Here is a 14,294-nt window from a genome sequence, read left to right on the forward strand (position 1 = left end):
TTATTTAATGACAGAGCTTTACTATCACAAAGTTTTGTCAGTGGCTTTAACAAAATAGAAAAATCTCTCTGTTAACAATTTTTTTTGACTAAAAAGAACATTTGGAATTTTTTTTTTCTCTGTTGTGTAGGACGGTTAAGACTTTAGGACAGTACTCTACCTTCCAGAAAATTCCACTACTGTAGAGGCTGTAATTCATGATTTAAATCTCAGGAAATCTCAGGAAATCTCTTAAGCTTTGAGCTCTCATTCTCATTTCACTGAACCATGCAATGGTACTGTGGTACTTTTGAGCTAGTAGCTGTGTGCTGAAATTGCTGAAGTGTGTCCCACTGTGTCACATCCAGAACTGGAATAAAACCATAATTGCTGTAAAAGGTCACAGGTCAACACTGGTGAGTAGTTTAATTACAATTTTCCCAAAAGCAGACCGTGCTGAGGGAGATCGGACGCAGAAACAGCGTTGATTTCTGCAAGCAGAGTATGATGAAGTGGACCTCGAGTGAAGTCAGACACAGTTTTGCAGTGAGATACAGCATTTAAAAAAACATTTTTGGACCTAATGGTTAAAATAATTGCTTTTTAACCCACTGATTGCTCTTGCAATTGTTTATACTCAGGTATGAACATCCATTCATCTCAAGATGGCATTGAGAACATCTTGAGATTGTAAGCGATTGATTTCACTTAGGGGGTTTCATTACATTTAATAACAAATCAGCATTTTTCCACTAAGGTTTGGAACAGTAACAAATTACAAAATGCTGATTTCTAAGAAGACTCCAGTTCATACTGGCATGCATAATGTTTCTCTCTTCGCTGAGCATGCTACCTGGCTAATTTAGTGGAATTAGGAAATCTGTAAAACATTTTGTCCCTGTGTCAGACTCACATTTCAGATATTATGTTTCAATTAATGAATATTAATGATAATCATGGGTCTGCTTATGAATATTAATGAAACAGATGTGAGTTGTAGAGACGAGATAAAGGCATTCTGTGTCTAATGATTAAAAAAAACAATTTTCAGTGTAAATCTGATGGGAAATGTGTTTCACAGACAATCGGGTACAACATAAACACCTAATAAATTACCTTTAAAGTCTCAAAGACACACTTCACTGTGTGTTACACCTGAAAACAAATTCTTTTCACACCGACTCCATCCAATACGACAAGCGTATTTTGGATTTGGACGCTCTGAAAGCGAAATGACAGGCCTCTCCGTCGTCCGTAAAAGCCGACGTGGCTGATGCAGGAGAGGAGCGTGTGATTCAGTTAGGCAGCTGTGAGAGCGGAGACTGGCTCGGAAAGATCCGAGACGTCGCTGTGGCTCTGTGAGCAAATACCAGCACTACCTCTCTATCTCTCATCCTTCCTCTGTCTCCATTCCTATATCCCTCTTTTCCTCTTTCCCTTCTTAACTCCTACGTTGCTTGGACTCGATCCATACCAAGCTGGCATCACTATGGCAACCAATGAGGGGAATTACAGCAGACTGTTTATATAAAATAAAGAGGTGGCGGGGATTGGAACGGCTAGTGAGCATGTGTGTGTGTCTGAGTGTGTGTTTGGGGGTGAATGTTAAAACTTACTCGGCCAGTTCCTCCAAGCTTCGGTAGACGTCATCTTCGTTTAGCGCTGTGTCTTCTGATGGAAAAGGCCTGGAGAGAAAGAGAGAGAGAGAGAGAGAGAGAGAGAGAGAGAGAGAGAGAACTATCAATGAAGGTGACAGCTCCACTTCATCACATCCATAATTCAACAGGTGCCTTTATTTATGACCCTCTGTCTCCTGTGTGATTGACACCTGCAACAATGAGACGGATGTTTCAGGGGCATTTATCTGATTTCTGCCGGCATTTAATACACACTGAGGAAAAGGTCATGGTGAGACTGAATGACATGACCTCATGTGATAGAGACAGCGAGACATGTGTGCTTTGGGTGTGTTTTGTTTTTTTTTTGTTTTTTTTTTTTTTTTTTAATAAGCCTGGGTCAAAAGCTCTTGAAATAAGCCTCCAAATCTGACCTCTGTAAAGTCTCCAAAATTGACATGGATTTAATGAATCATGTCCAGCTCATCCTAATTTAAGTCATTGTAGTGCTGTTACGAGAGGCTGATAAATTCTACGTGCGCTCTCTGTGTCAGTTTATACAATGAAGATCCTCCAAAGATAGACCTGTGATTAAAGAAAATGACTACGTCACACTGCTTACATCATCGATCAGCGTGATCAGGAAATCACGCTGCAATCTCGTGTAGAAAACAAGCGCACATAAACAGAAACATTTTTCAAAGTGTTTCCTGGACGTTTCACCATTTCCACTACCGCATTTGTAGCTGTGAAATTTGCGTAATGCTATGCTGTCCTGCTATTCTTATTACATTCTTAGTGTGAGTACGTCATAGCAGCACTCACACTAAGACTGTAATAAAAAATTAATAACACTTCCAGAACTTTGTTGTCAGCTGTCTTTGGTTTCCATGGCACTAAATTGAATCGTGGTATGCGTTCTCAACTGACCATCAAAGAATTCTGTAAAAGATGTGCGGTTTTTGTCTGGATGGTAAAATCGTACAATGTAAACCTGAAGCCAGCACAGGAATATCGCCTTCATTTTGTGCCAAGGACCAAATCAGACATTCCGCAAACATATCCCTTGTTCACGCCACCCCTTAGCACCATCCCTTGCCACCCCGTGTTTTAAAAAAAAAAAAAAAAAAAAAAAAAAAAAAAAAAAAAAAGAGATGGCCCAGATCTGATGCCCAGCAAAAAGTGATGGATCAGACATCGGAGAAAACATATTGGATATCGGATCCTGTAACAAAAAGCAAAGAGTGGAATTGGATTTGGAAACGGAATTTATTTTTGGAACTGGAAATGTTTACATATAAATATAAATATTACATATAAATATAAATATAAACACACGACTGTTTTTCTTCTGTTAAGATTGATTTTATTATATTTACACATTATTATATTTACAACCTAAGTGATTTCTGTGAGAAAAGACTTTAACTGTGAAATGCTTCAGTAAAAAAAAAAAAACATTTTAAAGCTTAGTAGTTTTTAAAGAAAGCAACATCAGATGGACCTCTCTACTAAAAACCTCTCTTCCACATGACATCTTAAGCCAGCACTTACTAATACTCACAGGGCTGTTAGAATGATCTCTGCAGATGATCGATTAATTATTCGATCTGGCGTTTTGCCTCTACGCTCTTTTCTCCTGAGAGCTCATCAGGTCTCTCAGCCTGAGACACAGCATGCTGTCACGCATGACAAAAACACGGGCCTTGTAAGCTCGAGTGATGTAGGTGCAGGCTGTGTCAGTGTCTCTTTAATGCACGGTACACTCAGCTGTGTGTGTGTGTGTGCGTGTACACAATGAGGTTAGTAACAACGTTTGCCATCCGGATTCACGTGCAGCTCTAATAAAAGCAGCAATTAATCAGGGCTTCTCTGTTCTGCCATTATGGAGCTGTAATTCAATGTGGGAACGGCTGCCATTGAGTTCGATGAGCTCATCGTGATTTCCATTTCCCACATTGTCCAGCCTGGAAAAGTGACACCCTCATACAAAAATACACCTCCACACAATCTGCTTTTTTCTTTTTTTTTACACCTTTCTTTTCTGGATGACTAAGCGGCACGCCGACAGCGAGTCATCTCCATGGCCTAAAATTTCATTCAGGCGTTCTACTTACTCATACATAATCAGTCCAGAGTGACGTTCAGCTTCATAAAGCCAGTTCACTTCCATTACCTCCATCACCTCCATAACCAAAACTTCAATCCAAACTCCTGCGTCAAAACATCACCCTGTCCGTCTTGCTGTGTTTCTTTTACACATATTATTGAGTGTAAATTCCTTTGGAAGGATCATGGTTTGGAAGGATCATGGTTTGGAAAGATCATTCTTTGGAAGGAGCATGGTTTGGTAGACATCCTTCCAGACTTCCATGATAACAATGTTAAAATTTCCATGTAATAAAACAAACACTACTGTTCTTACATTGCCCTTACACTGTAATTTATCTCTGGACTCTCCCTACTCCCTTATCCCTTCTAGTGATATAATGATGCGTATGGACAATAGTGCTGTTGCACTCTGAAATTACAGAACTTAACTCTAACCTACAGTTCAGACTGGACACGAGATGTGTGTGTTTGTGTAACATTAGCAACTTCCTGTCCAAACAACAGGAAGTTGCTAATGCTACACAAACACACACATCTTGTGTCCAGTGTGAACTGCAGGTTAGAGAGTGTCTGTTCTAAATAAAAGAAGACATTTACAGGTGTCAGACATTCTTCTTGGGTGTGTGAGAGAGAGATAAATGAAAAGAAACAGAGAAAAACAGAGAGAGAGAAGTGAAGGTCCTGCTGTGAGGGTGAGCCAAGGTGCATGAATCCCAGACGACCCAGCCCATGAATAAAAGCATGAATAAACGTCTGGTTTCTGTCCCAATCAAACCAGCATGTGCTGATAGGAAGCTGGAAAACACACTAAAGGAAATGTGTGTGTGTGTGCACGCTCGCTCACTCGCTCTCTTGCTCTCTCTCGCTCTCGCTCTCTCTCTTCTCATATATATATATACATATATATATATATATATACGCACACATAAATACAGACACATACAAACGCACAACTACAGCTATGCTCTTCATCTGCTAATTAAAGAGGTTTATAATTACTGCTGTGGATGAATAAATAATTGCGCTATTGCTTTGGGCTGCCAGTCAAATCAAATCATCCTCATATCCTAGAACATAGTTAGCAATAAAACCTGAGTGTATGAGTTTTTGTGTGGTGAGTGGTGAGTGGTGGAGATTAAGATGGTCGTCCAAACATGATCAGTGGTGTTCACATGCAGTTTGGATTACGGGTGTTACGATGTGAAATTTTCACGGCAATATAACAGCCAAGAAATATCATGTTTTTATGGTATCTTTACACATCATTATACATATAACAAAATCCAGACACCAAAAGATCAAATCCCTAATTGTTCTTCTCTCTTAGAAGGATATTTCTGGGAACGACGTTTCAATAACATGTCTTCTATGCTGTCAGTATTTATCATGCTGTTGCTGAAAGAAAGAGACCTTACCATAAATCTTCACATAGATGGAACATTTATTTTCCACTGTTTTCCCAGTGTCATTTTTCATTCAACTTTCTCTTTTGATGCACTTTTGTAATATTGCTAAACTCAGATTTTATCATATTCTGCTCATGAATCCTTTATCCATGCCTTGGTCTCTAAACACTTATTTCAATTCCACATCCTTCCATGAGCTCCATGTGAAAGAACTTGAATCTATTCATAGAAGGTGTTGTAGACCCACTGGGCAAAAAACACACTTTTTAAGCATTTTAGAGGGGAGAATGGAAGATGGGAAGCCACCAAAATGAATTTGACAGGATTCTACAGGACACAAGACAATCTGTCCATGTATTAATATTTCCTCAGCTGAACTGTCTCTACTCCTTACGGAGCAGTAGGCAAAAGACGTCTGTTATTAGGGGTGTAAATCTCAGGCTTCCACATGATATGACACAATTATCACTGGATCTAGTATGATATGATATGTTTTCGAAGGCAAAGCTATCACTGAATCTGCTATTATATAAATTTGAATTCTTAAGGCAATGATTCAATATATGGCAATACCACTGAATCTGCTATGATATAAAATGACACAACACGAGTTCTGTTCTTAAGGCAACAATTCGATATTTGATGATAACACTGAGTCTGCATCGATACAAATAAAAAGGAATAAAAACAGTACATTTTTATATAATCCTTTCACAAATTTGTTGTCTAATGTCCACATGGCTGACATTTTCAAGTTTCTGTGTTCGAATTTGTCTGAGCGCTGACGGACAAAATTTGCATCCTCTTTTTCTCTTGACCTTTTTTTTGGCTGAAATATTTTGGTGCCGTTCCTAATAAATGTAGCTAACTGATATTCAATATATATACTTTTTTTTCTAATGTTAGCTAAGGTGAACATACCCTGATAGAGTTTATTTCATATTAACAAACCCAAAACACCTTTGCAGAAAGCGAGAGCGCATCTGACCTGTATCTAAAGAAGAAAGCTGTAAACAAAGAGGTCCGCTTATATTCTGACAATTCTCAGACGATTCATTTCCGTGAACATTCGACACTTAGACTGATTTGATTACTTGGAAAACAAATCTAATCTCGTCATCTTTTCAGCTTGATGTTATTTGCTTGTCAGGAGCAACTGTGGCATGATTTGTCATCGTCACTGCGTCATTGCTCTGCTCAATACAACCACCCACCATCTGCTCTAAAAAACACCTGGGCATGCAGTCATGTACCACACTCACACACACACACACACACACACACACCCGGCTCACAGATGAGTTGTCTCCTATGGTGAGGAATCCTATGGTGAGGAATCTGTGCCACATTCAGATAAGCAGAGCGTGACGAGCTGTTCCTGAAGAGACTTCTGCTACTGCATCTCACACTGCTGATTGCGGAGTATAAAGTCATCTGTTAAAATGTTACATGGGGTACTCATATCACAGACCTGCTGACTGGCCAGAAGGTGTTAATTAATTTTCTTTAGACAATACTTAGTTCCGGTTCACTAATCTGACTGGCTGATCTGCGTTGAAAGATTGCTTATATTTAGTATAACTGCACTGGGACATTTCACTGTATGTATCACTCCACTCATCTGTGTTTGTCATGTAAAATTCCATTTCTAGCAGCAGTTCACTGAAACCGTTACTACAGTAGAGTTAGCAACATGATCAGCAGATATGGCAAATGATACATTTTCACTGTATATGAATACAAATTTTAACTTAAAATATGAAAGCTTGTCAGATGAAGATGAAAAGGAAGAAGCAAAACCAATTTCACCAGATGCACCTTCCAGGGGAATGTACAAATCGAAGTGAGCTAGCCAGCTATCAATTTGCATGGCTTCTTCTGGATCTATTTCCATTAGTAGAGCAAAACTAAACAAAACATTTGCCCATATTATGTTTGAAATGTCAGTTACTCAATATTAATTTCCTGTTTATAGAACTGTTGTATAAAAGCAATATCGCACTCGCGATCATGTGGTTGTATTGAATATTGTGATTAGCTAAGGCACAAAGCCTTACACAGGCCACGTGCCTACAGCCGAATCACAGCCGTGCCGATATTCAGTATAACTGCACTCTTGCTCATGCAATATTGCTTAAACAACAGCAGCTTGGACAGAGGTTCTGGCTTAAATTTAAATCACAGGTTCATATTAATGCACTCATTCTAATACGTTATTGTTTCTATGGGACAGCTTACACGGGGACTTGAATGGCTCCACATAATCTAATACTAATTACAAACACATTAAAAACATGTTATTTAATGAAACAATGTGTAAATGTTGAAGCTTTCTAAAGGAGATGTTTATTTAACATTTCTGAAAGGAGTCTCCAGTATCGGTGTAAGTTTTCCTCCATGGGAAAGTCTTCAGGTTAGAAATGTTTGCACTTTGGGTTTCTTGGTAAAAAAGACATGGTATGCCAGATACCACAAATGATTAGTCAAATAATCAGCTCTGTATTGTGCCTCACCACACTGTCCCATTGTTGATTATTTTCCTAAAACAGCACATCTTTTATTTATCCTCACTTACAATTACCTTTGATCACCACACAGTGGAATATTCAAAGTGACAAAAAGTCTGCATTTAATAGTAAACGCACTGTGGAAGTGGGGGCGTGGTCGAGCGCCGATTTGTGAATGGAGGGCGGAGCCGGAGAAGGTGAGTGGTAAGGAATGCACACTTGCGGGGAATTTGACTAATGAGTATTCTGTGCAGCAGTGAGCTGGGGCGTGGATATGAGTGAGAGAGAGGAGCGCCTCGACAGAGAGAGCCCCGATCCAGCACAGAGTGTGTGTGTGAGTGTATGTGTGTGTGGAACTTAAATAGACAGCGGAAAGTGGAAGAGAAACTGAGAATAAAACGCCCCTGAGTGGTTCTAAGCCTGCCTCCTGCTTCCTCATTTTCGCCCGAACCCGGGAGATTGCTACACGCACATGTTTCAGTTAAGACTGACAATATACCGAAAGATTTTGCTCTTCAGTTTAGTATTTTTTCCTCATGTCAGTATTATAGTTTTCTGCTGTAATTATAATATTCAAATTTGACGCATTTTCCTCTCTATTGTATCCTAAGGTCAGGACTGCTTACTCTGACAAACTCCATATCATCAGAGATCAACCATCCCACAGCGACTGCGAATGAAATGCACCAAATTCACGCAAGGTTTAATTAGATTGGGTACGCACATCAGTCTCAATCCAATTTCATTTCTGGGTTTTTATCTCTTGGAAACAGACATTCATTGTCCATTTAAGATGCGGCATTAATGGCGAGCACTCAGAGCTCTTTTTATGTATTTTTTTGAGGCATGGCTCTGTGAGCAGTGGAGCGAACAGAAGCTGTCTCGGGTGTGAGAGAGCTAATGTTTGCTTCTTTGGAAATGTGGAAAGTGATTCTTTTGTATCTAATTAAAACTGTACTTATGTCTGAAAAAATTCTCTCGCAAGCATTCTCTCTAACTCAATCCCAGATTCATTAATAGTTTGGCGTGCTATGGGCAGATGGGCATCAGAAGAAAAGCCTGGTTTTGTGCTGGTTTAAAAAATAGCATCAGAGAATCAGAGCTCAAATATTGGGGTCATGGTGTGGGAGCATGTATTTCTCATGTCTTTCTTTCACTCTCTCTTTTTCTCTCTCTCTCTCTGTCCTTTCAGTCTTGCTTTTTCCACTTTCTCATCTCAGTGTCTCACATGATTGTTTTCTCAATATGCACCCCATTTTTCTTAACACCAAGCCACTAAAAGTGTGAAATTATTGATTTCTGTAAAATCAATTCACTGAAATGTGGAGGCTGTCAAACAAACTGATGATGACAGTTTAACTAGCTGGAGAAAATCAGATGAAGGGTAGATTTCAATACACTATCTTAACAGTGTGTGTATATCACAGTGTGTGTATACAGTTTACAGTCTGATTTGGAAGGAATAAAACACTCGCGGATGAGTTACTGTTTCCACCCTATAACAGGACATCATCAAGTGCTTTATTCCCCTTAGACCACAGCAATTTGCCAAAAATTACATTATTAAAATTCATTAATTAACGTCACATCATAATTTTTATCCATTTATAATCACGTTTAACGGTGTGGAATCTTTGCAGAACAAGTTTGTTCCTGTTATTACTTGCGTTATTGTAGCTATAAACAGTTCTTCCCTCACCAGACTCTTTTTTTCTGTATTGAAGTTAATAAGACAAAAAAAAAAAAAAAAAAAAAAAAAAACACGGCTTGTCATGTCACTGAGAAACTCACTCTCCTGACAACTTCCCCGACATCTTTTACTGTTACAAGGCACTGAAACTGGAGACTCCTTCCAAAAATATTAAGCAAACATCTCCACAAAGAAAACTTCACCAGATCAACAACTATACACATTTTTATTTGTTTATGTGTAGCATCTGCAATACAAGTCTCAATAGATAAGAACGTGACCTTTCAGATGAGGCAGGAGTGCATTTCTTGGGTGCTTTAAGGACTCATCCCTTTCTATGGCTCATTCACATGAAGTGTTTTTACACTGACATGTCAATTTCGGGATAAATGGGTGAAGATACAGGGATGCCATGAACACGGAAATGTAAAAACAGGGAAAAAGAAAAAGTAAGTAGTAGAAAGAGAGGAAAAATGTGGAAAAGTGACACATTTCTGTATGCTATCTTTTCTATTTCATAGCATAAACAAGATCTTGGACATGTTCTCTCTCTCACTCTCCAACAAACACTCCATAACATAAACTGGAGAGAGATAGTATGATGCATTATCCAGATGTGGATTCCAGATGTCTTTTTGCAATAAAATGAAAGTCTGCTTTTGACTTAAGTTTAGATAAGAATATAAAGCCGCATATGACCACTGTTAACTCACAGCCAAAAATTACGATATTTTAAAGGTTAAATCAACAAACAGGTCTACATGCTGAGTCATGAGGCATAAACACGAAGGACGCAACTCTATAAGAAAGCAGCTCAACACTTTACCTCGAAATCTAATCATTGAAAAACTTAAAAATATTATTCTTGCATTAATTTCATGCTTGAAACATCCGTATCTACAAGTCATCCATTATAGATTATGAAAACATTTTACCTGAACACAATCACCCCTATGAAATACTTCAAATAATTCACAAGTCACATGTTTAACAACAAGATGCATCAACCAAATTTCCAAAGATTATGAGAAGAAGAAAAGTTCCCTCACTCTTTTATGCTAATTTTCAATAATACTGCCATCTTGACTAATGACATCACTTTGAAAGTAGAACACTGTTACCCAAATTATAGGCTGCAAGTAAATTATTAACTAAAATCATTTTAAGTAAATTGTTACAATGCCCTCAATATCCTAAGTCATTAGCATGGATGCTAGTTAACCAAATTTTGTGTATTTGCTAAATCGAGGCTAAAATTTCAACACCGCTACTCATTTAAGAGGAAAATACATCCTGTCAGCAAAGAGACCCTATATAGATAAGATGCCTAAGATGGGTTAACACGTTAGCGTATTCTTAGATAAATTGTTAAATGTTACAATGGCTAAACAGCACTGCAATCATAAAATCAGCAACATGTGATGTGATGTACCACAGGAAATGCAAATCAGCTCAGTCGACGCATCTCTCTTCTTGCTCCTGCCACGCTAATAAACCACAGCTAGGTGATGCGCATGGGCATCTCTATAATTAGGACACACTTCTCCTGACAGCAGCTGCTTTGACTCAGCTGGGCGTGTCCTTGAATAGCTGACACAGTTTTTCAGAACAGACAATGTGAAAGAAATGTGCTGTGGTGCACCTAGAAGCAGGTCGATCTAAAAAGTTCCCCTGCAGTCAGTGGTGTGAGATATAAAACAGGAAAGCCCACAGGATGAGAGGATGGTCACGGCTCAGCAGATGCACACAGATGCAGGCGGAGAGGGCAGAGTGAAATGTAACTCATCACTCGCCTCATCAATAGGCTTCAGCGTCTAATCAATTAACAAACTGGCAAATAATGATGTACCAGCTCTAACCAAATAATTACAGGTCGAAGAATAGACACCAGTGCTCGGGTCAAAGGTCATTAGGGTGAGGACTTTATACTGTTGTATAAACTAGGGTTTGTGACACCAGGTGCCTGCTGTATCACTTGAAGTCATGAAAGAAACGCCCTCTCTTGTTTTATTTATTTATGTTACAAATTGATGTTACAAATATCGCTCTAACTACGAAGATGAATTTTGGGTGCTACTGTTTTGAAATGTTACTGTGAGTTGCATTCGAATTGAGTGTCCTTGCTATTTTAGCCTTTTTCACCATCCTGACATTCTTCTTGCACTACTGTAGGAGTTCAGCAATAAAAATGGACAAATGTCTCCATCCAGTTGCTAGTTCCTTGACAACAATTCTAATTTAAATTGAGCTTGAGAACAGTTACTAACCTGGTTCTTGCTATGGAAATAAATTTTAGATAAAAATACCTAGACAGAAATCTGAAATAGACAGAAGACCAAACTCAAAATCGCTGTACAATGGCAGCTAGTGGGTGTTTTTAGTTTACTACCAGTCACCATGGTTGCACTTGTAGTGCCAGGCTAGTGCGACGACACCCATACAAGCTAGCTACAGGACATACACAAAGCAGCAACCATTTGGAGAAAGATCAGATGTCTTCCTACTTAAAATAAACATTCCAGAGAGAACTATTTGTGTATAAAATGCATCAATGTCTACTACTGACACTCTGAGCCTAAAACAACGTTTTGCTCTTCACCATTTCTCATGACGCTTTGATGTACCGAAATAGAACAGCGAAAACATCTGCGCTGTTATGTTTTGGATAACTCAAACACTTGATACCATAACCACACAGTGAGGAGCCCCGCCTGAACAAATACATGGAGGGGAGGGGGAAAAAATATTCATACTAATTGGTAGACACCAATTCGCTTTGCATCTCATTTGCATAAAGTTTACTTCGCTCAGCTATGTTCATGTTGCTGAGGAATAGCCAGTTCTCATCAATAACTTCTGGCCTCCTTGTTGCATTTCTCCCAGTGTGAACACAGTGATTCTATGTGAAGCAATAATATTACAGCTGCCTGTATCCTTTATAGATAACTACACTATTATTAGAGACATGTCATATGAAATGGGACCCATTTCATCTGACACGCATCCCAATCTCTGTCTGATCACTGTCTGCACTCTTTGGCTGACTGTTTATAGGCTACCAGTGCTTCAGAGCAAAGGTTTACAACTCTAATGCTGCAGTGGAGGGATGGAAAATGTGGAAATTTTGAAAAATAAAAAACAAGGCAAAAACAGCAAGGTCCTTTGCACCCTTGGTGGCTGGACCCTAATAACTGCACCAATGCATATGTTCCATCTCTTCAGGAAAACAAGGAAAGTCCCTTTTTGGTGTGCATCTCTGAGACTCTGTATACTATTTATGGCTTAAGCTGATCGCTTGCTCTCTGATGAACAATTAAGCCACACTTTGTACCAGATTCATTTGCAATGTAATCGAATGCTTTGACTTTAACTGTCTCATAATTACCGTTAACATACATCATTTCTCCCAGGCACGAAGGCATCTCTGGGTGATGAAGGACCCACTTCTGACAACAAATACATTCTATATAAGCAGTAATTCTGGTCTAATTCCTGACTAACCTACCAAAAGAACATTCTAGTATTGCTCCAGAACTACAGGGAGACACTTCAACAGGATACTGTATGCAGAGAAAGAGTCTCCTTCAGCAAAATGTCAGAAGAACACAGCACATTTCAGTGCTACAAATAAACCCTGAGGGTCATGCCAGGCCACAGACTCCACAACCACTACAAGCACTGGAGCTCTGAGCTCTGAGAGACTCGCCACGATGTGACAGGACACAAAGCTGCCTTTCTCCAACCTCTCTCACACGATGGGAGCTCGCTGAATCAGGCTGCGCTCTGAGTGCTCTTAAAACACGCACAGGGAGCGTTGCAGAGGGTAAATTTGACTTGCATTAGTCACAGACTGCTTTCTCTGCCAAATCACATCCAGAGAGCTTTACTGCTACGTTTACAGGCCTTGTAGTTGCAAAGACACTCTCAGAACTTCCACATCTCAGCTTAAATGATACTCCGGTGTCCAGTTTTGAGTTTTTGAATATCTTCACTCTAATAGCTGCACATACAGATTTGGTACATCCAGTGATCACATCAAAGTTACTGACAACTAAACAGGAAGTGGTTCTGCTCAACCCTCTCAGCCTGTTGAGGCCATTTAGTGATTTAGACACCCCTCGCTCTGTGTGTGTTATGAAGCGTTAGCTAATGGTATCCCCCAGCTTCACTGCTCTCTTCCTCCTGGGTCTAATGGGCCGCTCCATCAGCTCATTACCCTGCCAGATAAAAGGCTTTATTTGTGGAGCCTGGGCACGTAAAGACACACAAACAGAGCCTGCTGTATCCCCGAGGGCCTCATAGCCCCACTGCACAGCCAAAGCCGACCCACAGCTTGAGCCCACATGCTGCTCCTGGAGCCACACACCACCTTAAAGCTTTCATAAGGCACCTGAGCCTAGAGCTGGGAACGAATGACACAAGCCTGGGAGAAGAAAGCAAAGCTAAGATGTGGAGTGCAGTGGGGCGAGATGGAAATTTACCTGATGCCTTTGATCTGAGCGATGCTGTGGTGAGAGATTCTGGACAGCGCAGAGATCACCTGTGAAAACACAAGACGTTTGGGTTAGCAATGATGTGAGGCACAAATAAGGAATAAAACACACTGTGGCATGCTGTCATAAGAAATTAATCAGTGATGGAGTGGTGGGGTGTAATGTGGCCTGACACAAAGCAAGGTGTTTTATTTCTCTTACACTAAAGCAATGTGCCAATATAATATATTTTTATATTTATTAAAGAATGATTAAACGTATTACATAAAACAAGCACATTAATATAAACCTGTGATTTGAACTATAGTCGGAATTAAAGCCAGGGCTGCTGCTGTAAAACATTAATCAACACCTTCTGACCAATCAGAAGTGAATATTCAGCAGCGCTGTGGTGTAATGAATCGTATTAAAGCTTGGCAGACATGATGTGACAAAAGTATATAGCTCTAAATCCCTGCATACTTTTTCTCAGGGATTTACAACATCTTCTT

General features: G+C 39.5%; 1 protein-coding gene across 8 annotated transcripts in view; it reads right to left on the reverse strand.

Annotated features, from left to right (window-relative positions):
• Positions 1-14,294, reverse strand: part of vav2 (vav 2 guanine nucleotide exchange factor) — a 169,865-nt gene that overhangs the window by 40,421 nt on the left and 115,150 nt on the right. For all 8 annotated transcript variants that reach the window (XM_034311373.2, XM_034311372.2, XM_034311371.2 and 5 more), the window contains exons 3-4: positions 13,792-13,850; positions 1,596-1,664 (exon numbers count right to left, since the gene is read on the reverse strand). In XM_034311373.2, the coding sequence (XP_034167264.1) occupies positions 1,596-1,664; positions 13,792-13,850 (128 nt within the window). The remainder of the gene's footprint in view (positions 1-1,595; positions 1,665-13,791; positions 13,851-14,294) is intronic.

This window comes from Pangasianodon hypophthalmus, chromosome 15, assembly GCF_027358585.1.
Source record: "Pangasianodon hypophthalmus isolate fPanHyp1 chromosome 15, fPanHyp1.pri, whole genome shotgun sequence".
Classification (NCBI taxonomy): Eukaryota; Metazoa; Chordata; class Actinopteri; order Siluriformes; family Pangasiidae; genus Pangasianodon; species Pangasianodon hypophthalmus.